The 27,091-nt window shown below is 35.3% G+C and overlaps 2 protein-coding genes across 2 annotated transcripts; one reads left to right on the forward strand and one right to left on the reverse strand.

Moving 5' to 3' along the window:
* Window positions 1–1,227: 1,227 nt before the first annotated feature.
* On the reverse strand, window positions 1,228–20,998 carry REC114 (REC114 meiotic recombination protein). Its single transcript, XM_026697836.2, has 8 exons — window positions 20,878–20,998; window positions 12,959–13,077; window positions 10,610–10,823; window positions 9,539–9,628; window positions 8,059–8,142; window positions 3,090–3,302; window positions 2,501–2,554; window positions 1,228–1,465 (listed from the first exon to the last, which is right to left on the reverse strand). Exons 3-8 carry the CDS (start codon window positions 10,790–10,792, stop codon window positions 1,304–1,306), a joined length of 786 nt encoding a protein of 261 aa, XP_026553621.1. The 5' UTR covers window positions 10,793–10,823; window positions 12,959–13,077; window positions 20,878–20,998; the 3' UTR covers window positions 1,228–1,303.
* A 124-nt stretch (window positions 20,999–21,122) lies between these two features.
* Window positions 21,123–26,917, forward strand: MAD2L1 (mitotic arrest deficient 2 like 1). Its single transcript, XM_026697976.2, has 5 exons — window positions 21,123–21,323; window positions 23,306–23,452; window positions 25,210–25,330; window positions 25,953–26,056; window positions 26,511–26,917. Exons 1-5 carry the CDS (start codon window positions 21,251–21,253, stop codon window positions 26,681–26,683), a joined length of 618 nt encoding a protein of 205 aa, XP_026553761.1. The 5' UTR covers window positions 21,123–21,250; the 3' UTR covers window positions 26,684–26,917.
* The last annotated feature ends 174 nt before the right edge of the window (window positions 26,918–27,091 follow it).

Raw genomic sequence — 27,091 nt, forward strand, 5'->3', positions numbered from 1 at the left:
TGCGAATTGTGGAAGAGTTATTAAGTATGATTATTTGTTTCTCCATTATTTGTCAGATTTTGTTTTGAGAATCAGGAGAACTTTATTTTTCCCCAGGAAAACTTTCCCAAAGAATTTATTGTGTCCTATTGACAGAGAGAACATCTTAGATAGAAAGCATTTACTGCAGGTTTTATCCAATATAAACAGTTAAAAACTGTATGTTCATATAAATGAATATATATTTGTTTACCATGCAAATGTCTGCAATGAAAAGCCTTGCTTTAAGTGTTGCAACTCACATGGAAGTGATTATATGCAATGCTGGTTGACCACTGCAGACAATCGTATTCTAAACTTTAGTTAGGCCATTAGAATGATTAAGAAGTGGGAAAGTATTTCTCATGACTTGGAAACATTTGTTCTCATTTCTTACACCAAAACAGGGTTAAGGTAAAGCAGCAATTTCTGGCTGCATTTAATTTGTCATTTACTGCATGGAATGAAAACTGGTTTTGTAACCCATGCAACATTTACTACCTTCTATTAATCATTGTTCTATCCTTTGTACTCATTTATTTTCCTATGATGACTCAGAATAAGACATTCAACTGAACTGAGTTACATTATTCTAATTTATAGCAAATAAGCATAAGATTTCATTAAGTTCAATCGACTATGGAGGAATTAGAATTTTTCAGAAAAGGAGGAACTGACAAAACTGGATTTGGTACTTTGAATTTTAATATTGTCCTCATATGATCAACAGTTTAATATCTTTCAAGCTAATTTTTATTAAGAAAAGAAATTCAGTTTCTAACTTAACACCTATTAAACATTCAAATTCATCAAACTAATACAAAAGGGAAAACTAATGCACCTCTTTTCAGAGGAAGTATTTTTAATGTAAATCTTATGTTAAACAATTCCAAACATATTTCATGAAGTGCTTTAAAGCCATTATAATGGTAGAAGTAATTGAATTCATTACTACAAAAATATAAAGAGTTGACCTGTTGCGCATTATTGGAAATATATATATATATATGTATGTAACATATATATAGATATATATATCACAGACAGAATGACTAATCATATGTAACAAATGTATATTTATTATTAATATATTAATTTATATAAAATAATTAGGTGCAGCTTACATACCAACGTACATACTACAACTGAAAATATAGCCCTTTAGCTTATAAGGGATAGAATAAATACATATTAAAATCTTAAGGCAAATTAAAGAGGTAAGAAGTAGAAACTGACAACAATATTATGGTTGAGTTTTTAAAAATTATTTTAAATATTTTGCTTTCTAGCCATCTATAATTTTTTTTAGCTCTTTCTCTACATCCTCCACAAATGCTGGGAAGTGTTGATCCAACAGGCACAAGCGAATAAAGCTGCTTAAATCTTCAGTACTCCATGTGGATTTTTGATATGCAAGAGGAAGTTGATTATCTGGTATCAGCACACACTGCCAAAGAGAACAAAATAGTCAATTTTCTTTAAAAATTCCTAACAATTTAAAATAAAATATATTTCATTGATTTGTTTTAATCAATATGGATTTGCTATCTCTCTAGGAGACATAAATTGCAGCTAAATTTACTTGTTTTTGTTAGTAAGAATCTTTAATGTGTTTAATCCCAATAAGGTTTCCTTATCTTGATATTTAATTTACCATTCTGGACAATATTAATCCAGTTTCTAACTGTAGAAAGTGTGTGTTGCTTCTTCAGAGAACCCTGGAAGAACCAGATTGTTTGGCCCCCTTTTAGTCAAGGTTTGGGCCTAGGTATGGGATTTGAGATGCATCGATTGCACTCATAGCAGAATCAGAATGGAGGTGATTCCTCTATTCTTACTCAGTTCTTGACCTCTCAGTGACTTTTGAAACCATTGATCATAGTATCTTTCTGAACTGGTTCTGGCAGTTGGGGGTGGGCAGCATGGTATTGAGCTGGTCCTTCCTTCCTTCCTTCCTTCCTTCCTTCCTTCCTTCCACCCATCCTTGTGAGTTCCATTTGGTGTTGATGAAAGCAGAGATTCAGCCAGTGGCTTCTCCTTTGCGTGGTGTCTTAGGGCTCAGGACTCTTTTCCCTTTTATTTAACATCTACATAAAGCCACTGGGTAAGGACATCCAATGGTTTGGTGTGAGCATATTGTGTGCAGATGATATGCAGCTTTATACCTTCACCTCAGGCTGTCTGGGTGTTGCTGCAGAGGTTCTATCTCAATGCCTGAAGGCTATGGGGGTCTGCACAAAATGAAGGGTAGATTTTTTGTTAAAATTTAACCATTATTAACTGGCTGGAACAGAACTTCTATAAATAACAAGAGTCATTTCTGTGTAGATTTTCATTTACAAAGTTTGGTTCCATCTTTAAACGTTTTCCGTTACAAAACTGAAATACCTTAAAAGTACGAAACCTTTGGCTTCTGAAAAGTTATACTTTTCTAGGGTAATAAATTAGCCTTTCATTTCTACTAGATAAATATTAGGAATACCTGGGCCAGCTCAGCTACAGACGTTGTTCCATGTGTTGGAGATACATTTACAACCTAGAAAAGGTTCAAAATAAATTCGTAGAGGATACAAGGCAAAAAAATTCTACCATAATCTATTTAAAGATTGGAATATACCCCCTTTCTTATTTTCTTTTCTATAAAATATATATACTATAGTAAATAAAATAAGAGATAACAGTTATCTTTCTTAATATAAGAATAGCAAAAGAAATATAATTGGAATTTAAATGAAAGTATAGATAACATCAAAAGTATTCAATGAATATAGGTTGGCATTCACTGAAATTTGGATCCCATGCTATAAAATTGTGTGTGTGCGTGTGTGTATGTATGTACACACACTCACACACGCACATGTATCTACTATACATGAATAATATTATTTTAAAATGCATTCAAGAAATCTGTTCATTCCTAGACTGGCTGAAAACAAATAATTTCAGAACAAAAGATTTTGGTTAAACAATTTTGCTGTTTACGTAATAAACTACAATATAAACATTATAGTGCATAATTTTTACATTTCTTTGCCCAATCACTTGTACATATCGTACATTCACTAGCTTACAATATCTTGTAATGGGACATTTTGTTCGGTATCTTTCAGTTGACTTTCATCAGTGAGAAGCAGAGAGTGGCTGTCCTGTAGTTCCTGCCTTATTGCATCTGTCACTTGAATTGGAATATACTCAGCTAGTTTCTGCATGCAGTTATGGCAATGCTCTTCTGCCTCGGTTTTGGAGTCTCCAGTAAATTGTATACGAAACATACGATGTTTGCTCTAAATTGAATCCACAAACAGAAAATAAGAACTAAATTTCATTATTGCTGCATATTAGTACTTACAGAAACATTTGTTAAATTAATGTCCATTGCACATTTCAGCTTTATTTAACGAATCTTTTATATGTGATCTAAAAAGCTATTTGAATTTCTAACCAATAGTTCATTTTTTAGATATTATCTTTTTAATGTTTTCTTGTGGCAATTTCTTGATTTTTCTCATTACATCATTACTGCTTTTATTACATTTTAACTATTATAGCTAAGGTGGTATTTTGTTCAATCAAATATTTCCATCTTCATGTCACTGTGCATCTCATGATGACTATATGATATATTTTAAAAAAACTAGCCCATACAACTCCCCCCAAAAAATTAAAAAAGGCATGAAATAAAATAGAAGACAGAAATGTTAAAAATAAAACTAATATAGCATCTAGAATTGTGGAAAAATCTGTCCTTGTAAAATTACATCTTAAAACCAATGACACAAAATAATCAGAACACTAAAATACAAATATCTAGAAGATTATGTGTAAAGATAAATAATAGTTTTAATAGATTATTTTTGATAAGTGGGATACCTGAAGAATTTGGCATAGCAATTATGATGCCATTAAATTCATGATACTCTGAAAAGTGAAGCAAATAAAAGTATCCAAAAATGCAGAAAGCAAAATGACTGTTTGCTAATACACTGAAAATAACTGAAGAGTATCTAAAAGCATAGAGGAAAATTTGCTGAAGTAAACCGTCATCTGGGAGAATGACAAGACAGAATAGATAACTGACACAATAAAATTGAGGAGAATCATAAAATGGGAAGACAACCAGTTGGATGATGCAATAAGAACACTATGAAAATCAAAGAAAATTTGAATATGAAAAGGAGTGATAAAATGCAAAGAAAACAAAGATATAGTGAAGAATGAAGATACAAAAAGAAGAAATAGTATGATTATATCAAAGAAGTACAAAAAAATAGCAAAACCAAAGAATGAATCAATGAACTACCATGTTTCTCACAAAATAAGTCCGGACCTTATTTTTTTTTGACCCCCGAAAAAACGGCTAGGCCGTCTTTTCGGGGGTGACTTAATTCCACCTCTTGCATCCTCGGGTGGGCGGGCAGCGACAGCTTGGATGTTGACCTCAGCGTTGGTGGGGCACTTCATATCGGGAGACCTTCCGCCACCGTTGCTTTCCCTTATCCCTTGCTGACGCGGCGCCAGGGAGCAACGCTGTGGCGTTTGGCGCAGCCACGTGCAGCCAGCCAGGGCTCCTCCCTGCAACCGAAGCCCAGCAGAGGCACTTGGCTTCAGGCACTCCTGTCACCGCCTTCCCTTTGCCTTTGAAGGTAAAGCCAATTATTTTAAAAATGACGCCCTACTACAACAAAACCTCCCCTGCCCGAGAGCGCAGCCCAACCCCATGTGGGGAAGCGAATCTTCCGGGGCCACAGCGCAGGATCCCAAGGACCTTGGGAGAAGCGCCCAGCCGCCATCCCTGCCTGGAGCTGGGCAAAGCACGAAGAGCTTCGCCTGGGGCACCCAGCGCAGCTGACAGGTGGGCCCTCCTTCCCAGCAGCAGAGCTCTCACCAAGGCAGCGAGCACCTCCCCACCGGACCCTCTGCTCATCCTGCCAGGGCCACGCCAGCCCATGGGGGCTAGGCAGAGCCAGGAAAGCAAGCCGTGGGTGCGTGCCTGCCTGCCAAGCAAAAGAGCCGGGCTGACCTGAGCTTGGCTTCCTTCCCAAGTCCCTCCAGTGCGAACCTGAAGGGGCCACTGGGAGAGGCTGCCCGAGGCAGTGATAGAGCCCACCCATTCGCAGACAGGGAGGCGAGGTGATGGCAGCGCTGCTTCACTGGCCGGCGGAGAGAGTCCAAAGCCGCCCTTCCTTTTCACCCCTTGCCCAGCCCGTCCCTGTCTCCATGCATCTCCAAATGCGCCAGCAGCTCCAAACGCTGCAGTGGAACAGGCATCAGGCAGAGGCGCTGACTTGGCGGGGCTCAGCTCAGAGGAGGACGCCGAGCAGGCCGTCACCTTGCCTTCCTGTCCATGGATGGGTGGGCGCTATCACTGCCTTGGGTGCCTCTCCCGGTGGCCCCTTTGGGTTCACACTGGAGGGACTTGGGAAGGAAGCCAAGCTCAGGTCGGCCTGGCTCTTTTGCTTGGCAGGCAGGCGCACACCCACGGCTTGCTTTCCTGGTTCTGCCCAGCCCGCACAGCTCTGGTGCGGCCCTGGCAGGATGAGCAGAGGGTCCAGCGGGGAGGTGCTCTCTGCCTTGGTGAGAGCTCTGCTGCGGGTAGGAGGGCCTGCCTGTCAGCTGCGCTGGGCGCCCCAGGAGAAGCTCTTCGCGCTCTGCCCAGCACCAGGCAGGGATGGTGGCTGGGTGCTTCTCCCGGGGTGGGCCGATCCTGCACTGTGGCCCCGGGAGATTTGCCTCCCCACGTGGGGTTGGGCTGCCCTCTCGGGCAGGGGAGGTTTGTCATACCGGTAGTAGGGTGTCGTTTTTAAAAGAATTGGCTTTGCCTTTGCAGGCGAAGGGAAGGAGGTGGCAGGAGCACCTGAAGCCGAGTTTCTCCGCTGGACTCCGGATGCAGGGAGGAGCCCTGGCTGGTTGCGCATGGCTGTGCCAAATGCCAGGGCATTGCTCTAAACTCTGCAGCAGCAAGGGAGAAGGGAAAGCAATGGTGGAGGAAGGTCTCCTGATATGAAGTGCCCCACCAACGCCAAAGTCAATGCAGGCAGCACCATATCCGGGTATGCAACAAAACTACTTCCTAATGGCAAGCCCCCCCTCCATTCTCCCCCATTTCGCATGTTTAATATAGGCCTTAATTTGGGGGGAGGGGCTTAATTTGATTTTATGCCGATAAAGCATGCTGGGCCTTCCTATTGGTGGAGGCCATATTGTTGGAGAAACACAGTATTATCTGACAGTCTGAAAAGTGAAGTTAAATGGGCTCTTGAAAATACTGCTAATGACAATGCTTCAAGAATTGATGACATACATCAAATACATTTAAATTTTACAAGATGATGTAATCGAAGAATTTCTTGTGCTTTATAAGTAGATATAAATAACACAGCAAAAGCCAAGGAAATTGAAAAGAAAATATATTCCAATATAATCAAAGAACAGTGCTAAGTGCTAACAGTGCTAACACTGCTAATTGTTTCAATTACAAAACAGTTGAAATTATTTCACATACTCATTAAAGCTCAGGATTTTGCAAGCCAGACTTAATAAACAGAACAATAAAAATGCAAATACTGCAAAGGTTAAAATGGAATTCAGGAAAGATAGTGCCCACTAGAAAAAGAAGCCTAGGATTTAAGAAATAAGCAAGGGAATTTTTAAAGAGTAATTAAATGATTAAAAGCTTTTGAATGTATTCACTGTATCAAACTATTGACAACCATTAAAAGATATGATTCATTCATGTACAGAAGAATTTTTAAATGACTAAAAACAACAGGGAAAATAGAATTTTGGACAGGTGGTTGTCACATGACATATCACAACTTGTTTCTCCTTCGCTAAACCAGGGGTGGGGGTGGCCAGTGCGTGACGCATCTGGGCTATGAGTTTGACAGCCCTTATGTAGGACAACAAAATAGTTCATAATTGGAAAAGAATTATGCCAAGACTGAATATTTTCACCATATTAATTAAGTTCAATTTCAAGAGATTTATGAGCATCCAGGAGTCAATTAGTCAATTAGTGATTAGTCAATCAGTAATAATGTGTGAGAAGAAAGGTTATTAGATTTGAACTTCAAAAATCTGGACAACTGTTTCATGGATTTCTTTGCTGCTATCTAAAGCAGTGTAGACTGATAGCTCTACTGTGAGGTCTACTATATATATATTACATTACAACTGGGAAATAAAATTTATCTTTGATTTGCTCTTAAAAACAATGTTACCTTCTTTTAGATTGTGTTCAGAATAAACTTCTCAATAGTCTTTTGGGGACATTAAGCAATTGGAAACTTCAAATATCAGAGCCTGAATATTATTCTTACCCGCCACTTATTTAGTGACCATTTGAAGTTATGGTGGTGCTGAAAAAAATAACTTCAGGGCCAATTTACAACTATTTATGATGTTCACAGCATTCCTCAGTCATGCCATTACAGTCAGTACACATTGTTCTGTGCTTGACCTGTGTTTCTTTATCTCCTCCCTTCTTGGAGGGAGAAGGGCTGGACTGGAAGGGATTATAAAACAGTAAGCTGGTTGGTCTTCTACACATCAAAAGCAATATGCTGCACCAACAGCTGGGGCTGGGAGCTATGCCATGCAAATGGTTACAGTACTCTTTTGAAATTTCTTCTCCAATTTTTTTACTTGTGGAGTGGGATAAGGGGTTGGGGAGGCAAACAATTTATGTAGATAATCTCTCTTTTGCCTGACCCTTTAAAAACCTAGAACAAAGAGATGGGAATGGGATTGCAAGTCAAGCTGTTTGTTCTACACATCAAAAGCAAAAATGCATTGCTTTCCATAAGCAGTAAACAGAAACCCAAGCATTTCAAATGATGGCAGAGCTGTTAGAAGGCAAACAAAACCTGGTTTGAAGGTATGAAATTAAGTAGTCTTGTTTCTTTCCTGCTGGAAACCACAGTCAGGTAATTAGATTACATTGACCCCATTAACCAGACTAACTTTCAGAAGAATAATTCAATGAAAAATATAAATGAAAAAAACATTTTAAGTAAAATATTGACATATGAATAAGCATACCTTTAATTTTGAACCAACTAACATGCAATCTGCTTTTTGTACTACTTTTAACCACTGAGAAGCACCAATTAATGAAAATCCTTCCTGAAATAAATGCAAAATATATATAAAGGTGAAGAAGTTCTGAAAATCAGGGATAATTTAAGTGAAATAATACTGCACCAATCCTTGGATTTATTGATATATAATTTAAATTTAGGAAAATTAGTAATAAGCTCTAAAATAAAGAAATAAATTATAAAACCTGGTGAAATGATATTTTATATCATGAACCAAAAATTATGTGCCACAATTTTAATACATTTTATTATTAGTTACAGTTTTTCAAAAAGGATTGAATATGATTCCTTACACTGAAAACTATATGCTTCAAAACATTTTAATGAATGTTCATATTCTCAGGATGTATAATGACTCTGCTTGAATAATAAAACTTTGGCAATTGTCTTGTACATCAATGGCTTTTGATTATAAAGTGTCAGCTTCTCATGGTTAGTTTCAGGGAATTAGTGACAGATAATATATCTACAGGCTGGATTTTTAAAATGGTTTACATTTATCATTTGGTTTACTAGTTTCATCTTTTTTATAACACTATCCAAATATAATGAATTTGTGTTAATAGTAATGCTTAACTAGATAAAACAAAAATATTCCAGATACATATTGTTAATCTTAGTAACCCTTGATAAGATCCTTCTCTTCTTTTTCTTCTTCATTTTCTCTCCTTTTAAACCAAAGGTTTCCCTTGTCAGCTGTGTTAGAGTGTGGGTAGTGCTCATCTCTGATTCATACCTAAAGAGCCAGCATTATCTGAAGACATTTCAAAGGTTATGTGGCTGGCATGATTATACACTGATGCACAGTTACTTTCCCATCAAACTGATACCTATTTATCTACTTGCATTTAGAGTACGTGCTTTTGAACTGCTAGGTTAGCAGGAGCTGGAGCAAGTAATGGAATTTTACTCTATCACAGGGTACTTAGGTCTCAAACTGCCAACCTTCCAGTCCAACACCTTAACTGCTCAGCCACCCCGTGGCTTGTGAAATTTTGTTATAGAATTACAACAGAGCTTTGAGATAAATTCTACCTCATCACTGGATGAACAATTGTGCAATATTTTGTTGACTGTTTCTTGAATTAGGATTTGTATATAAATTATATTCATATAAATTCTATTCATATAAACAGAGGTCTTCAAACTTGGCAACTTTAAGACTTGTGGACTTCAACTTCCAGAATTCTCCAGCCAGCTATGCTGGCTAGAGAATTCTGGGAGTTGAAGTCCACAGATCTTAAAGTTGCCAAGTTTGGGGACCGCTAATATAAATACTAACGGTGCCTGGGAACTACGCTGACTTAATTCACTAATGAACTGAGACTGTTTAATATTCTTTTCATGAAAAGCATTATACCAATGAGAGAGGATATGTTTCAGAAACAAAAATATATAAAAGTTAATATGTCAATAGTTACCAGTACTTCTTTTCCTCTGGAAATGAAGAAATGCCCTGAAATAACTATACTGAGAATAAGAAAGCCAGATTCTTCATTTGAGTCCAAAACCTTTTAAGAAAGAGAATCTTAACATGGCAAAAATATAAAGGAAGTGGTTTCCAGAAAATAAAGGCATAATTTTTTTTCTAAAAAAATTTTTGCATACAAAATATGTTTATGTTGGATATCTATTTACAAGAAATAAATATAACCATATTAATCATTATAAACAAGGGAATAAAAATAAGAATATACTGATTTAACATGCTTGGTTTTATCAGGGTGCAGAGAATTTGTTCTGTTCTGTTTTTAGATAGGATTATTTTCTATGAAAGTTCCTTTTTTAATATATTATTTTTTGTAAGCCACTTTGGATATCTTGTTTGAACTAAAAGAGGTACTATGATTTTATTTTATTTTATTTTATTTACAAAAAATGATGCTAGTATTCTGCAGTGCTAGATATTTAGTCAAACACAGAGGAAAGACAACTAAGCTTAAGAACATAGGAAATACCATGCTGAGTCAAAGAAATAATTCAATTCAGCATTGATTTTTGCACTTCAGACAAAACCAACGATGCCAGATTAGGAATGCAAACATCTGGATGATTACTAGAGGACAGATATTATCTCTTTTTCTTCCATCTAGCAAACATCCAAAAATGGAAGCCTTCACAAAGTATGCTCCCAGGAAACTCACAAACAAAACTTGAATATCATTCATGAAATTTTAATCTTTAGAGGCCGAAACAAAATGAATTTCTAAAAAATGGCAGATCAAATACATTGCAAGTCCTAGCATTGCACCACCTGATCTAGAAGATGTGCTGTCTATACTGTAAGATGTGGAAAATCTATGAGTTGTTGAAAAACATGAAAACTGCACATATTATGATGTATTCACAATTATTTATATATTCTAAGGAACAATATATAATTTTGAGCCCTAATGAATCCCTTTTCAAAGAAGGATTTGCTTCTGGCACAGCTCTTATATTAATTCAGTAACATATAATTTCTCCCTCAAGACACAATGAATTCAATTTACTTTCCAAGATCCTGAAGCAGTGCCCAAAGCTCCAGGCATAAATCGGCCATAACGCCGCAGTGGCCACTCTGCAGCATTCAAGCAGGAAGTATCCCGTGACTGTTCTGTCATTTGTTCTAAAAGTGGCTGGTCAACTGAATCGCAATTATTTAGTATATGAGTATTATTGCTCCCTGTTGCCATTTCAAATTCTTCATAGAAAATCACTTAATATCTGGAAGGGGAAAATAAGTATGAAAAAGAGATTTAGCCAATAAATTCTACAAACGTTTTTTCCCTCTTAATTCAGAAATATGTTTATACAGTTAGGCATATTCTTAAAATTTAACTAGGAGATTGATTAACTCTATTGCTGTAAGGCAGAAATCTATGATAATCTATGTGTGGATGTGTGCAAGTGTCTATATATGAATACATATGTTTAGTTTCTTTGTATGTGTTATCTATGGCTCTCACTTTGTCCATAATCATTTCAGACCTCTTTCCATAAAAATGCACGTATATCCTTCTTGAAATACAATTGACAAAATCATCACAATAAAACAATTTGAGAGCAAGAGTACTTGCATGATAATTTACTATTCAAATTCATTTTTTTCATAAGATCTGAGCTGTCTTTAGGGTGAGAAGTTTCTCCTAAACACAACTTGCTGCCATAAAGGGCAATCAGGAATCTATGAGACAGCCATAAACTCATAATATAGCACATGCCCATTACATCCTTCAATAGGTAATGTTCAGAGGCATACTGCCACTGATAACTAAACAACAAATAACTATTTTATTAGTGGCTATCACTTATTCACCATAATTTTGCATAATTCTCTTTTTCTGCACTTTTTTGCATTTCTTTGAAAAGTACTAGCCCTTTTGAAATGTAATGAGGTGCCACTTGTGAATTATAGCAGCATATAGAAAACTATGAAAGTCCACTGTGAGTGAATTTCCCTGAGTTTGATGGAGGTCAAATGCAGGTAAGCTGATTTGTCAGTTAAAAGGAATTAGTAATTGGTGACACTGTTCTTATATTTTTCAATAATTACTATTTGGGTAAGGAAGAATGAACTCTCCACAATTCTTCATTGTATTTGTAGTTAATTATGGAAAATATTGAGAACTAATAAAACATTTTTCCCTCTTGGAAAATCTTCAGTGATAAATGAACTTGATAAATGAACTTGATGGATATGGATGGATGGATGGATGGATGGATGGACAGACAGACAGACTAGTACTTCTTTCAACAAAATTAAAATATTAAGTAGTTATTAAAATTTATTAAAAATGCACCCCAAATATCCATGCAAATTCGTGAGAAGCAATATTGGGAAAGCTAGTTTGCCTAATATTTTCAAGTACAAATTTGCTTGTTAGAACGAGCTTTATCTGTCAGAAAATTCAAAAAAACTGGTCTAGTAATAATTCATAAAATCTGAGATCTGATATAGAATTATATATAATCATTGTGTTCCAGAGTTTTCCACATAATCTCAGAGTGATAATGTATTTTTATAACATTCTTCATTTTCAATTCATTTTATTATTAAATACATATTTCCTTGCACAGACATAATTTTTCTATGCCAGCTGATTATGAACAGCTAGGTTTACTGCCACGTAGGTGCATATAGGTTTGCAGACTTTCTTCACATTAAAAAAATTCATAATTAAAATGATATTACAAAACTGCTATAATTTTATTCCATAAAAATATAATCGCACAGTAGCTAAGAAGCCCTCATAAATCCTCCTATAAATATTTCAAATGTCCATGCAAACACTACCCAACCACTTCACTTCCTAGTTTGGTTGAAATATTTTTATGACAGAACTTCTCCAAAGGTGTTATCAAACATTGTCCTTTTTAAATAACAAATTTACAGTATCCAAAAATTTTGTCCGTCTTAGAGGTATAATATTTAAGGTAATAAATCAACAATCAAATCTGTTTAGACATGTGCATTAAACAGCTGATTTCAAATCCACAACAGCTGTTTCTTTCAAGATAGCTAAATATTACAATTGGCCTTCAAAATGCCTAGTCAGTGGGGTGATAGCCTCACCAGTGCAATTATCTCTCCTTCTGAAACAATTCAACATTTGGGAAGTCACATTATTAAATTGCTACTGACATTATTATTCTTATCATCATTGTTGAATTCTGCCATTACAAGGTATTTTTAAAATTAAATTTGTAGATTGCCTTTGTCCAAATCACTCAGAAAACAGTTATGTTTAATTGAAATAGTCAATCATAGAATACCAATCAGAAACAACGGAATAGCACCCAACACACACACAAAAGGATAGGCCAGTTAGTGCATTGCTGCTCTGCTTGCTGGTGCAGACCTGGAGAAGCCTTCTGAACGGTCCTGGAAAGTGAGTCTTCCCCTCAAGCAAATATCTCAATGTCTGGATTCGTCTCTTATTTCCACAAGCTGCATTTACAGTCTTCCCTAGTGGCCAAACTGAACAGAGGGTGAGAGAGAAAACTAGTAAACATACAGACAAACAAACACACAGCTTTAACAGGACATTGTTTCTAGCATGAAACATTCAGGCCAAAAAGCCTACCAGTAGTTTGTTATGAGCAACTATAAAAATGTTTTAAAAAAATAAAGAGCAGATTCTTTAATAATGGATACATTGCTATCTTACCTCAGCACTTATTGTGAGAAAAACTGAAAAAGGGAAGTTAAATAATTTAAAACAAAATGTTGTCTTAGTTTTTTTTTCTCTCGGGTTTCCTTTCCTCTTTTAAAAATCATGGAGGATTTCAAAAGAGCTTTTGTTTGACTGGGTTATATTTAACATTCTTTCTAATATTCAAAATTAAAATGGAGGCATTCACTGCTGCCGCTTGTCATGATTGTTTGGTGGATTTTTAATATTATATTATTTTTCAACATAGGCTGGCAAATAATTTGGATTTCACAGACCCCTGTGAGGGTCTTAGGGGAACACCAGGGATATTGGGACTATACTTGGAGAAACACAGGTTTGAAAGAAAAAGTATTAAGACTGAGGCCATTATCAAAATAACTATTTATGGATATGGAAAATATTTTGCATTTCCAAATTTATTTTGCTACCTCTAAGATTCCACTAATTATTATTTCAGCGTGATTTGGTTAGTGTCAATGGTGGGACTCAATTTTTTTTTACTACCAGTTCTGTGGGCGTGGCTTGTTGGGCGTGGCAGGGGAAGGATACTGTTAAATCTCCAGTCAGAGGTGATATTTGCCGGTTCTCCGAACTACTCAAAATTTCTGCTATAAAGAACAACATTATATAATAAAACTTCATATACAATGAATTATTAAAATATATTATAGAAGAAATTAGTGTCAAAGCACTGTATAATTCAGTACATAGAAATTGAATTAATGATTAATTCCAAAAATAGGCACCTGTAAAAGATGAGCCCATGGGTTCAAAAAATAGTGACTTTTCTCGTAATGTCCTTTTCCACACTGTGCTCCAAAAATATTGTATGATCAAGGAGAAGCTATTATTCAAAAAATGTGCTTAGGAGACAGAAGAAACCAAAGAAATTTTCAAGAAACAAGGACTGTGCCCTATTTATCAGACATAGTCTTTAGAAAAAGGGTTATGACCTCTGATTTAAATACTAAATATTTATTTATTAACTTTTGAATTTGAAGATAATATTGGTCAGCTAATCTAAACAACTATTCTAAGAGTTTGGTGTTAATATTTATGAAAAGGAAGGTTCAACTTAAACACAAGAATACTCTGCTTTCAAATGAGATTCTTATAAATCAGCATACAGTATACAGCAGGAAAACCATTTCTTCCCAGATTTTCTAGGTAAAAGCATGTACATATTGTGAAGGCAAGGGTTCCTGCATCTGTTCACTTTTTGTGTAATACAGTAGTCATTGCTGTTAGGATGAGGAAAAATATTAACAATATTTGCTCACTCTTATTCTGGGCACTTACTGTTTTAAATAAAAACTAGACAACAGATCAGACTTAAGATTTTTAATGGACTTTTAATTTTTTGACAGGATTCTTTTTCACATTTTACTGAAGATCACAAAGACTAACCTTAAAAAAGGTTTCTAAGCAATCTTGTTCCTCCAAATAAACATCCCTTCCACTAGTCTTTACTAATGAATTTCTAAAATGTTCATTTCATACTGCATACATAAAGAAGACTTTGTAAGAATACAGCTTTGCTGTATTGTGAATGCTCGTTAAAAGTACAGTAAACTTCATTGAGCAGAATGATCAATGTTATAACTTTAAGACAGCTAATTTAAAATTTTTATTTTATCTTCAAAATAAGGTATTAAAATAAGACTGATGAGAAAAATGAACTATATTACTGGGAATAATCAACAGCAATGGAGATGAGTCATATGTATTGAAGTAGGTTCCATGCCAAAACAGATGGTTTTTTTTTTTTTGCTAAACTTTCTAAATACCCTTGCAATGAGAAATTTCTCAGTTTAGACAAAGTAAACACATGAAAAGAAGCATAACACTCCAGGGTTGTTTCTTCCATTAGGGAAAACAAGATTCTTCAGCCAAAACCAAGTAAGGGTATTTAAAGATTTAAAAACAGACACAAAACAAAACATTTACTCTTGGGAACAGAAATATTGCAATTCTTATAAATCAAAGAGGAAGGTCTAGCAAAGGTCAACATTCAGCTAATTTATTAGCGAGGTCTATGTTTGGAAGCAAATACATGAAAGGGGTCCAAGAGTAAGTATTTTATGAGAAAACAGACTCAAAGGCCTATCCACTGGACTGGAGGTTTTATTCCAAATAAAAAGCAGTTGGGACAGAAATACATGAATTATTAGTTGCAAAAGCTCACACACACACACACACACACACACGAGATTTCTACTAAATATCCGAAAGCATGTAAACAATAAGAATTAGATGAGGCTGTGTGGAATAGAGACAGTGCACCATTTCAGACTTGATGAGGTAATCTTCACATTAGTGCCTTTAGTTAGATGACTAAAAGGCACCACAGGAGATAATCAATCATTCATATGGGCATAACACTTTATTAGTCCTGATCAAAAGCCCATTTCTGCATAGGGGATGAGGGAATAAAGAATATGTTCCTTCACAGATTCTTCCCCAGTTCTCAAACTTGACTAAGCCTTAGAATAAAGACAATGTATGGGGATCCCATTAAAGAAGATTAATTTGTTCAGTGAACAACTTGGAGTCCTGCAGTGACATACATGATAATCAGCTACATCCAGACAATGATTTTACTATGCATCATTTTGAATCTTTCAGTAACCATTCTATATTTTTCCATATTTTTTCATCTATTTCCATAAAATTCATTTTGATAAAAACATAAGGTTACCTTTCCATGTCAATAAATGAACATTGGTAAATAAAGAAATAATTATTTTCTTCCTGAAGAGGACTGGCAATGCATTCCATACAAGTTCCTTTTAACTACTTAGAAAATGATTTTTTTAAAAAGCTTTTTTTCTATCAGTTCATAATTGTATTCCAAAATATTAGAACAAAAGTATCTTTAATGTTAGTGGGTGTTAATGGCAACTGCCTGTATCAAACACATAGTTGCTTCTGTTTCAGTATCTTGGTACAATCTACCTGTTCTTCAGGACATATTATTATTTTTAATCATATTCTCATATCTAAATAATAATTTCATAGAGCTTTATATACTTGAATCTTTTGTTATTAATTAATTTAATTAATTGGTAATAATTACAAAGCAAGGCTTTCTTGTCTCAACAACTACAGTATACATTGAAAGTATTTGTTTTGATGCTTTCCAAAACAAGACACTAAATTTAATGAATCTATATTTTGTTAAATATTATAAAAATGACTACAATCTCTATGAATCTGAGTCAACTAGTCACTTTGATTAGCATTGTTTTCCAGGATCACAACAGATGGTCAGAAAAGATCTGGAAAAAAATCAGCTGCTAATTGTTTATAACCAAGAATTGGACTCTTAGCAGGGTAAAGTGCAATAAATAGTGCTGATCTCAGATTGGTTTTAAAAGGCTTAAAAATAAATAAAAATAAGCAATTTCTGTCTGTAGCACATTGCAAACTATATATTCAATAATGAGAAACCACACATTAACTACAAGTTATGGTGAACTAACATCCATGATCCTCTGTTTTTAGCATGGCGTTAAAGGTTCCAATAGCTTATAATTTGGAAATACTGATTTCCATTAATGAAAAATAAGTGATACATAAAATGTAACACTTAATTTTCATCCATGGAAATTAATATTTTCATAATAAGGTTGATTGCAACCTGCTTGCTGGCCTACTCTATGGTGGAAGAAATTTTAGCTTGACAAGGTGGAATTCCTATGATCTATAGAAATGCTATCTTGCTGAACAGATGATCCGCCTGACTGTTGTAAGCAGTTTTGAGTTTTGGCTGTTGCATTTAGGTTGGTGAGACAGCGTAGGGCAGGCCTGTCAAACTGGCAGCCCACAGGCCAGATGCATCATGCGCAGGCCATACCCACTCCAACTATGCAAGTGCAACAAAACCTCATGTCACATTATATCACATGATGTAGTATTATACTTCCTTTCCATGCATGCAGCAGAATACATTGATGTACCTTGTTCTATTAAAGTTAATAATCTGAAGACGGACATGAGGGTCAAATTGTTTCCTTGTTGTCAAACATCTATTGTCACTCACTCTCAGAAATGTGACTAAATTAAACATGCCATTGCCAATGAAGACATAGTACAAGAAATGTAAGATATAAAATTTAATAAAGAGACACAAAAAAGGAGCTGTTGAATTTGGACTAAGTTATATAAATTAAGGACCAGACATATACTACCAATGACAGCCAACTTTGTAATGGCTACTGTAGCTTTGTAACCATGAAGTTTTCATTTTTAATCATGTTCTTGTCCCAGTTTTAGTCTGCTTCAGACTAAATGACTCCGACAATAGTTATTTAAAATCAGTGTCCTATACATTCCTACACAGAGGTAAACAATTGCTTAAAAAATCTGAGTTAGACAATCCAGGTGCATTCTTACTAGTTTAATCTCAAATGAGATATACATTATATTTCCTCATTGTTTACCCATATTATTTGGTAATATGCAATAGAGAATGCTTTCTGAGTTTAACCTGCAAATTTTAAGATTTGCCTAAAGTGAATTAAAGAATTAACTTTAAATTTATGCACTGTTTTTCTTAAATGCAACAATAAAGCACTGTTTTAAATGCTGTAAATGTGGTCTTTAATTAGCTGTAACAAGATCAGCATTCACGCTAATGAAAATGGTATCTAACATGACTATCAACACTTGGGGATGTGCAAATAAATGCCCACAGAATAGATGTATTTCAATTTCTTGAGAACAAAGAATATTTCACCATAACATTGTCACTGCAAGAAAGGTGTTAATTCAATGCAGATATAGGTTAGACATGCAGATACCTATTCCCAGTGTGAAAAGAATCATTTTAAAAACTTGAATATCCTACTTTTTGCTCCTGCAAAAGTAGCTATGCCTTTAGTTAGTTTTACTTAGTTTTAGAAATGCTCACTCATTTTATACCACACATATATAAATTTTCATCAATTTGCATACAAAGCTGTTTTTGAATCAGTTTTAGACAGCTGGAAATAAAAGTTGCCTTTATTATAATACTCATATTCTAAAAAATCTTCATTAAAAAAGAATTGAAGGTATGTTGAAAGGGAAAAATGACAAAGAATTATTTACTTTTTGTATATTTAACATGATTTTTTATTTTTTTAAAGTGAGTCTAATTTAAGGTGCTCTAAACATAACTGAATTTGATTATTTGTCCTTAAATTTCAGATGGGAAAATAGACACAAAACATTGCTAATCACAATTAATTTGGGTGCCAAGTCTTGTCAGTGAGTTCAGGGAGAATTGGGTTCATGTAATATTTAACAGCAAAACTTCTCATCTTTAACAAGGTATACTTGTAATGGAAGTGTTTTGCTTTGCTTTTGTAAGTCAGAGTTCATTATCACTTACACCATATCACGATTGCAAGACTTTCTTATATTGTGGAAAGTAATGTTTGCAAGGATGCAGAGGACCTGGTGTATGGTGAATCAAATTGAACCATTAGACAGATGTTCTCTTTTTGAAATTCAAGATATAGCCTTATTTAAAGTCTTAAAAAGCATGTCAGAATTCTATTTATAGTCATTAATGCAATTTCACCCTTATAGAATGTATGGTAGAATAGATAACTGAACTCTTGAATGGATATCAATACTGAACTCTTGAATGGATATCTTTGTTTGTAGTTTTATTTTTAAGAAATATGTGTGATATACTGTTCAAAAATTACAAATATGATATGAATGTCAACACTTCTAAATGAAGTTTCTGTGAGGGGATCATCAATGAAATTGCCAAATCTAGCCCTCTTGGCCTGTATGAGAACAATGTATTTCAGAAAAAAAGAATACAATTGAATGAAAATAAATATAAAACAAGTCACCAAAGCTTGTAGTCTTTGAAACAAAATGTTTACATTTTCTTACATTCTTCTTAGATGCCTTGAGCTTTTGCTACTGTTGAACCAGCCCCTTTGGCATTAAGCAGAACTGTCCATCGTTTGCAAATGCACCTATTAAGAGTCATTTCCCATATTCACTGTAGCTTGGTTATCAAAGATGTAAATTCAGAACTGATATGTCTAATGAAGATCAGCTACTATCAGATAATGAGTGTGGCTGGGAAAATCATATTTTATGCTTTTTTGTTAAGATTGTTTTCAGGATATCATAAATTAACAGGTGAACAGTTGTATCTACAACTCTTTCAATATTGTGAAATGTAAAGATCAGAGACACATTCAAAACTCTTGGTATCCAGATATTTCAACAGCTTCTGGATTTCTTCTCTTAAAAGCCAAGGAAAATCTTAATTTTTTTATCAATGCACTTAAAGGATTAGGCTTCCAAGAAAAAAAATGTATTTAAAATATGATGCTGTTCAAATCAAGTTTCAGATTGCAGTCTTTGCAACTAACAATACTGCTACCATAGACTTATTTCAGGAGTAAAGTCAAATGGACAAACTATTTTATTTTCAAGAAAATAAAGTGACACCTTTTCCTTGAAAATATTTTCAAGGAAAATATGCAGCTTGTATCAACAATTGAGGAAGTTTATACCTTTGAGGTCTATTTATATTATAACTTATATAACTTATATTCAATATATTCAATAATATAACTTATATTCAAGAGTTTTCCCTTAACTTTTCTTCAAAGTTTTCCACAAAGAAGTGAAATCTCAGAAACATTTTCAAGGTTAGTACTGCCATCTTGTGATAATTCATGTGCAACGCTACCACTCTCTCGCAAATCTCTTGCTAAGCAATACATCTTTTTTGTATTCTGAAGTTGTATGTCTGGACTTTGTGAAGGAAACAAAAATCTAAATGTATGTATTATAATAGGAAGTAAATATTATAGTTAACAACTCTTTATTGCCCTTATATCTGACTTTATCTATTATGCTGAGTCTCTCCAAACTGTAGAATTTCACTGATTCACCCTTTTCAGATATTGGAAAGATTAAAAAATATGACAAATAATAAACATTAATTGAAACTTTAAATATCATACTGAAGAGATAAGAACACATAACTAACTTTAAGTGTGTTTATAACCAAGGGAATCCAACATTTATTAATCAGATAACACATTGGTACGGCAGCTAACAAGTTAAATTTGAGAAACAAAGAATTAGATGATTTATTACATCTGCTTATTTATTTCAAGTCAGTATCAGTCCTACATACATTTCAGTAGACTCTAACTTTTTGCTAGTCTTGTAGTTTGAAAGAGTGCTTTGTGAAAGAAAATGAAGTATTACATTTCTAATTCCTTGTCCTTTCAAAATAGAGGTGAGAATGGCACCTACCTAAAACTCTGGAGACTCATTGATATCACTAATGAAGGCATTGCCATTTCTCTGTAACAAAATCTGAGTTGAATAAATTTCTACTTTTCTTATGCTAAACTTTAGAAATGTCCACTAAACACCCTAAAATAAGAATCCCAAATAAATCAAGAGTTATTACAAAAAGTAATAAAAAACAAAGCAAAAATTATGGAAAAATAAGCATTTGAAGTGCTAACTACATTGAAAAGCAAACCTAAACTAATTTGTAAATATTATTTAAAACTATTAATTGGGGGACTTCTAGTAAGTCCTGTGATAATTCAACGATTAGGCAAACACACCACTTGGCAAAGACGCAGATCCTTTTCTCAATCTCTCAAATTACTAATTAAGAAGAGAAAGTTAACCTCAGACGAAACACAATACGAACAAACAAAAATAGTTAACATGGCTGAACTCAATACACTCTGCCCGCTTGCGCATTAACTCCTATAAAAGGCGTGGAAACCTCCTTGCTTGACTCGTCAAAAAAGAGCGCATACGTCACAGTAGCGTGAATCGCCTTGTACTCCCGCGAGAAGTGAGGCAGGCGGAGCTACATTTCAAACAGGTGGCGGGGCGCCTTTCGTTTCCTGTCTGGGCCTGTAGGGTAAAGACGGGCTTGTTTTTTCGCTTCAGTTTCAGCTCAGTTCTGTCTCACTGTTTCGGACGCCGATGGCGAAACAGCAAAGCCGGGAGCAGGGCATTACCTTGCGGGGCAGCGCCGAGACTGTGGCTGAATTTTTCTGTGAGTCCCTGTCCTATTGTTTCTTTGATTTTTCTTATATGTACCCATTTCATGTATTCATAACTATGTATATACTTATACCTATTATCTTGTAAGCGATTGACAAATCAAATCAATCAATCAATCAATCAATAAATAAAAATGCTGATTTAAGAACGTGAGCCAGCTCGGTCGGAAGACCGGGACCCCATCCTTCCAGCTTCCTTTCTGTTTTGTGAGGCTTATTTCCAGCGATGGTGTTCGACACCAAGCCCCTTTGTGCCCGGTGGAATTTGTTCCCGAATAGATGGACTCTGGGGAAATGACTCCCGAGTTGCGGTTTGGGGCAATGAAGTCGGGGGGTGGGGACGACTTATTGTGCCAGTGCTGCACTCGGTCCGTTCTTTTTCTTCTCTTTTCCTTCGTTCTCCTTCCTTCGCCGCGAGTTATCCAAACTGCGTCGGGCTTGGCTCTATAGAATAAGCACAAAGTGCTAGGAATGTAAATTTGCAGTAAGTGCAAAAAGAAAAAAGAAAAAGAAAGAAAACGTGCCCCAAGAGGACCTAACGAAGTTAATTGCTTAATCATATATAAGTTTATTCTCAAGCATGGGAGACGATTGCTAAGACCGTAACTTCAGTCTCAGTAGGGAAGAAATGCTTAACTTAAAATGAATGTGAAGAGCAGATCTAGTGGAGGTTTGGGAGACCCAGTTCTGGGTCTGTATCTTGGCTGCATTTGAGTTCTAAGGCACAGAATACAGCACAGAATACCGAATACAGTAATTGGTTGTTGGATAAGATGAGAAAGTAAGTCGTGGGATTTGGTGTGATATACAGAATCTGAAATTTTATATACCGGTAGTATACCTTGATACAGGTAGTCCTCGACTTGTGACCACAATTGAGCCCAAAATTTCTGTTGCTGAGACAGTGAAGTAAGTTTTGCTCCATTTTATGACTATTCTTGCCCAATTTGTTAAATGAATCACTGCAGTTGTCAATTTAGTAACACGATTGTCAAGTGAATCTGGCTTCCCCACTGACTGCTTGTCAGAAAAGGTGATCACATGACCCCGGATGCTGGAACCATCAGAAATATGACTCAGTTGCCAAGCATTGGAATTGTGATCATGGGATGCTACAATGGTTGTGGTTAGTCTGAAAACCGGTCATAAGTCACTTTTTTCAGTGCTGTTGTAACTTTGAATGGTCACTAAATGAACTGTTGTAAGTCAAGGACTACCTGTATATGCAAAGCAATCATATACCTGGTGCAGTGGTTAAGACACAGGTCTAGAAAGCAGGAAACTATGAGTTGTAGTCCCACCTTAGACATGAAGCCACCTGGAACTCCAGAAACATCATCTTTGAGGGATGTTATTTCAGAAAGTAGAGGCTGCAACAAAAGGCACACCTCCTAAATCTTACAAGATAGCAGCATTTAATGTTAGGGACCTAGAGAACACCCATTCTGCTGGATCATGCTGGGTAGGCAGAAACAATTTTTGAGATGTCTCAGATATTCAGCCCCTATGCCATACATAATAAACAGTTTATAGCCCAAAGTTGCCAGTTTGGGGAAGGCTTAGATAACAGACAAATATTAAAACAACACAAAGGCCATGAGTAGTAAACATAAGGTCTCAAATGCCAAGATAAATAGCTTTTTCAGCATGTACCAATTGTACTATATCTTTGAGTTTGCTAATGTTAATTGGCATAATTATTACAACATATGACAAAGAGCCGCAATGGTTAGAATGCAGTATTGCAGGCTAACCTGTCCACTGCCAGCAGTTTGATCTTGACCGGCTCAAGGTTGATTCTGCCTTCCATCCTTCCAAAGTAGGTAAAATGAGAATCCAGATTGATATGGGGGCAATATGCTGACTCTGTAAACTGCTTAGAGAGGGCTGTAAAGTACTGAATCAGTAACTAAGCGCTATTGCGATACTGCTTTTTAGGTAATCAGATACAGTACTGTATATTTTCTTCTTTCAGCCTATGGTATCAACAGTATCTTATATCAACGTGGGATATACCCTCCTGAAACATTTACACGTGTTCAAAAATATGGGCTTACCATGCTTGTTACTGCAGACTCTGAACTTAAAAATTATCTGAACAATGTTGTAGGACAACTGAAAGGTATATTTTTTTAATCAATGATCAAAAATTTTAGATGCTTTGCAATGTTTATACAAAGTTGTAATCTAATAGGAATAATACAAAAGGAATGAGGAAGCACAAGTAATTAAGTACATTTAGATACTGATTTTTTTAAAATGGTCATTTATCTTGGTTATCTACTGCATTTTCCATAGGTCATTGTGTTAAGTGGTAGTGTATCTATTCAATGCTAGATCTGCTTTTGCTTTGCAGTACCTTTGTATTTACTATTAATTCATCGGCTCACATTTCACTTCATTAAATTATGTGTCATCAAGCTATTGTCAACTCTTAGTAGGGAGACATATTTTTCATAACAATCTGCTTTAACCTGTTCAGCTGTTCCAACTGTGCTTGTTGCCACTGTAACTGCATCCATTCTCTCCTATACACACAGCGTATATACTGTATATACATTTACTGTGTATGCGTGTATGTGTATATATGTAATATATATATGTATGTATGTATATATATGTATATGTATATATACACACACAGTATATGTGTACCTATATAGTGTTTTATATATGTGTGTGTGTGTTTTCTTAAGTTTTTGTGGGTATTTATATGTATGGTATTCAAAACGTTGCTACAACTTTAAAAGCACAACTATAATGACGTGGGAAAATACCTGACAAAGCTGAATAACATACATACATACACACACACACACACAGCATATATACTGTATATACATTTACTGTGTGTGTATATATATACTATATACAACACAGTATATGTATACATGCACACACACACAGAGAGAGTATACACATACATATGTGTGTATATGTATATATACTCTGTGTAGGTATCTTTCTCAATATTTTTATCTTTTTGCATTATATTTTTTGGGGACGCGATAACTCAGCTAAGATGCTGAGCTTGTTGATCAGAAAGTCGATAGTTCAGTGGTTCGAATCCCTAGTGCCATGTAATGGAGTGAGCGCCTGTTACTTGTCCCAACTTCTGCCAACTTAGGAGTTTGAAAGCACGTAAAAATGCAAGTAGAAAAATAGGGGCCACTTTGGTGGGAAGGTAACAGTGCTCCATGCACCTTCGGTGTTTAGTCATGCCAGCCACATGACCACAGAGACGTCTTCGGACAGCGCTAACTCTTCGGCTTAGAAACGGAGATGAGCACCGCTCCCTAGAGCCAGAAATGACTAGCACACATGTGCGGGAGAACCTATATTTTTGTTTGTATTATGGGATTATTTCTCAGTTTTTGACTTCAAATATACAAATTAAGGTAAAACTTCTTTACCCAATAGGGATCAACTACTCATAAACAAGTTTGTAGGGTCTGCAGGCTCCATAGAGCAGGCATATCACTGATACCTAAACATTGGTTGCATTGCCATGTTTGGTTGCATTTGCTCTTTATTTTCCATCTGCATTGCTCTAGGCATCTCATCAGCCTTTTTATTTGCTAGAGCTCATTGAGAATCAAGTAGGCTCCCAGGGTCTGAGACCAAGAAAGGGCTGCTCAGGGAGTCTCATTTAGTTGCCTCTGTATTCCAGAGTGTGACCACATAAATAACAGGCTTACCTGCCTGATATGTTTTTCAGTTGTCCTCAGGAAATCTTCCAGTTTATCTTAAATGTTTGGGTAGTCAAGCAAAGCAATATTATGTACATATACAGGAGAATGATACAACTACACCGGGGGATAGATAGATAAGAATGTGTATTTTGTAGAATTCAGGAAACTAACTTCTTGTTCTTCTTAGAATGGCTTTTTGAATGCCTGGTTCAGCGGCTAGTGGTAGTGATCTCTAGTAAGGAAACCACTGAAGTTCTTGAAAGATGGCAATTTGACATTGAATGTGACAAAACTGCCAAAAATGAAAAGTAAGTATATTTGTTTCAAACAATGGAAAATGTAGGGTTTTTTTCCCACCATTATTTCTTTTTCAAAAGTTCTTGCTATCCCTGAAGTATATAGCCTGCCCAGCCCACATCACAGGCTTTGCTTTATAATGTCTCTAGCATTACTCAGGTCTTACAAAGATCCCCACTCAACATCTTAGTGAGAACCCAAAACATTTTTGTTCATTAATTGGTGTGTGTCTCTGTTTTACTGCCAGAGTAAGAATTTTTAAAGCTATTTCACAAATATTAACATCTATTATCAGTTGTACTACCTGTTCTTTGTCTCCATAATAGCACTGAAAGTGCAAAGGAAGAGAAACAGGTTGAATTCATGTTATAGCCAAAATTTGCAGTTACTAGGTTTAATATTAAGTTATTAGATTTAGTTTTAAGGCTTATAATTGCTATGAATGGATCAGATAATTTAGAAAAAGTACAGAAAGACCGGATTGTAATGTTTGTATTAACTTCTCATTTGGACATGTTAATTACTTAGGAAGTTAGTATATTATGCCTGGCCAGCCAGTAATATTAGTGGTAAATAGTATTTGATTTATATTTTACCTTCTTTTACATTGAGAACTTTTAATTGCTATTTTAGTGCACCAAGGCAGAAATCTCAGAAAGCTATACAGGATGAAATCAAATCTATTATCAGACAAATAACAGCTACAGTGACATTCCTTCCTTTGTTAGAAACTACCTGTAAGTAATATTGTTTAATCACGGAATATAAGTTTGATTTTGGTACACTTCACTAATTGCAATTCTCACAAAAATTCTGTATAGGATGAGTCCTGTGGCCAAATGCCTGGAAATCATCTGAGCTAATATGAAGCTGACTAAAGTTGCAATATTTGTCATGTTTAAATAGCTGCCTATCTCACAGTCGAGTAATTCTGGGTGGCATACATGGGTAAGGGACAATGGAAGAGTTCAGGAGTTACAATTTGGTGGTTTCCCATGATTTATGTAACTGGGGTCACATGTCATAAATTGGGATTTGTAATTATGGTTTGCTAAACAAGTCATAATTGACTGGTTCTTTTGTTACTGTAAGCTTATACGTTGCACTCAAGGAACGGATAGTTTTGTTTAAATGTTTATTCCAGATTCATGTAAATGTAGCAAAATAATTATTCATCTGTGATTCTTCCAGGCACATTTGACTTACTCATATTCACAGACAAAGAACTATCTGTTCCAGAAAAGTGGGAGGAGTCAGGACCACAGTTCATTACTAATTCTGAAGAAGTTCGCCTTCGTTCTTTCACTACTACAATACACAAAGTTAGCAGTATGGTGGCCTACAAAAAGGACACCTTGCTGTGATTTAAATAACATTGTATATGTATGTGTGCCCTTTTGTAAGATTTTTTATCCAACAGTAATTAAGATTCTTTCAAATACCTTATCTGGTTATCTGAGCTGGAGCATCATCTTGTAAATCTATATTAAGACTAGAATCCTGTCCTTTCAATATTACAATTCTGTCAATGGTTTCCTTGTAGTAGAATGTATAATATAAATGTCATTTTTACTAAAAATAAATTTACATGGTTTTTATTTGGTCTTATCTTAATTAGTGAAGTAACTATTTGTTTGAAGTCAAAAAGCTGTATTACAGATAAAACTAGTTATGTGAAAAAGAAAATACACCCTTTTAGTTCTATGGTTTTAGACATGAGGACATATAAAAATCATCTGGTCCTTAGCAGTTAAAAATATAACCTCAGATGA

This window comes from Pseudonaja textilis, chromosome 6 (genome assembly GCF_049901715.1).
Source record: "Pseudonaja textilis isolate UNSWEBS1 chromosome 6, rPseTex1.2, whole genome shotgun sequence".
Taxonomy (NCBI): domain Eukaryota; kingdom Metazoa; phylum Chordata; class Lepidosauria; order Squamata; family Elapidae; genus Pseudonaja; species Pseudonaja textilis.

Excerpts from the sequence above, each read along its gene's own strand:
- REC114 (XM_026697836.2), bottom strand. The coding sequence starts at position 10,792 with ATGGCAACAGGGAGCAATAATACTCATATACTAAATAATTGCGATTCA. Across the intron at positions 8,143-9,538 it reads CCAGAGGAAAAGAAGTACTG|GAAGGATTTTCATTAATTGG; the intron begins GTAACTATTGAC and ends CATTTATTTCAG. Across the intron at positions 2,555-3,089 it reads ATGTCCCATTACAAGATATT|GTTGTAAATGTATCTCCAAC; the intron begins GTAAGCTAGTGA and ends AACCTTTTCTAG.
- MAD2L1 (XM_026697976.2), top strand. The coding sequence starts at position 21,251 with ATGGCGAAACAGCAAAGCCGGGAGCAGGGCATTACCTTGCGGGGCAGC. Across the intron at positions 21,324-23,305 it reads GACTGTGGCTGAATTTTTCT|CCTATGGTATCAACAGTATC; the intron begins GTGAGTCCCTGT and ends TTCTTCTTTCAG. Across the intron at positions 25,331-25,952 it reads AAAACTGCCAAAAATGAAAA|TGCACCAAGGCAGAAATCTC; the intron begins GTAAGTATATTT and ends TTGCTATTTTAG.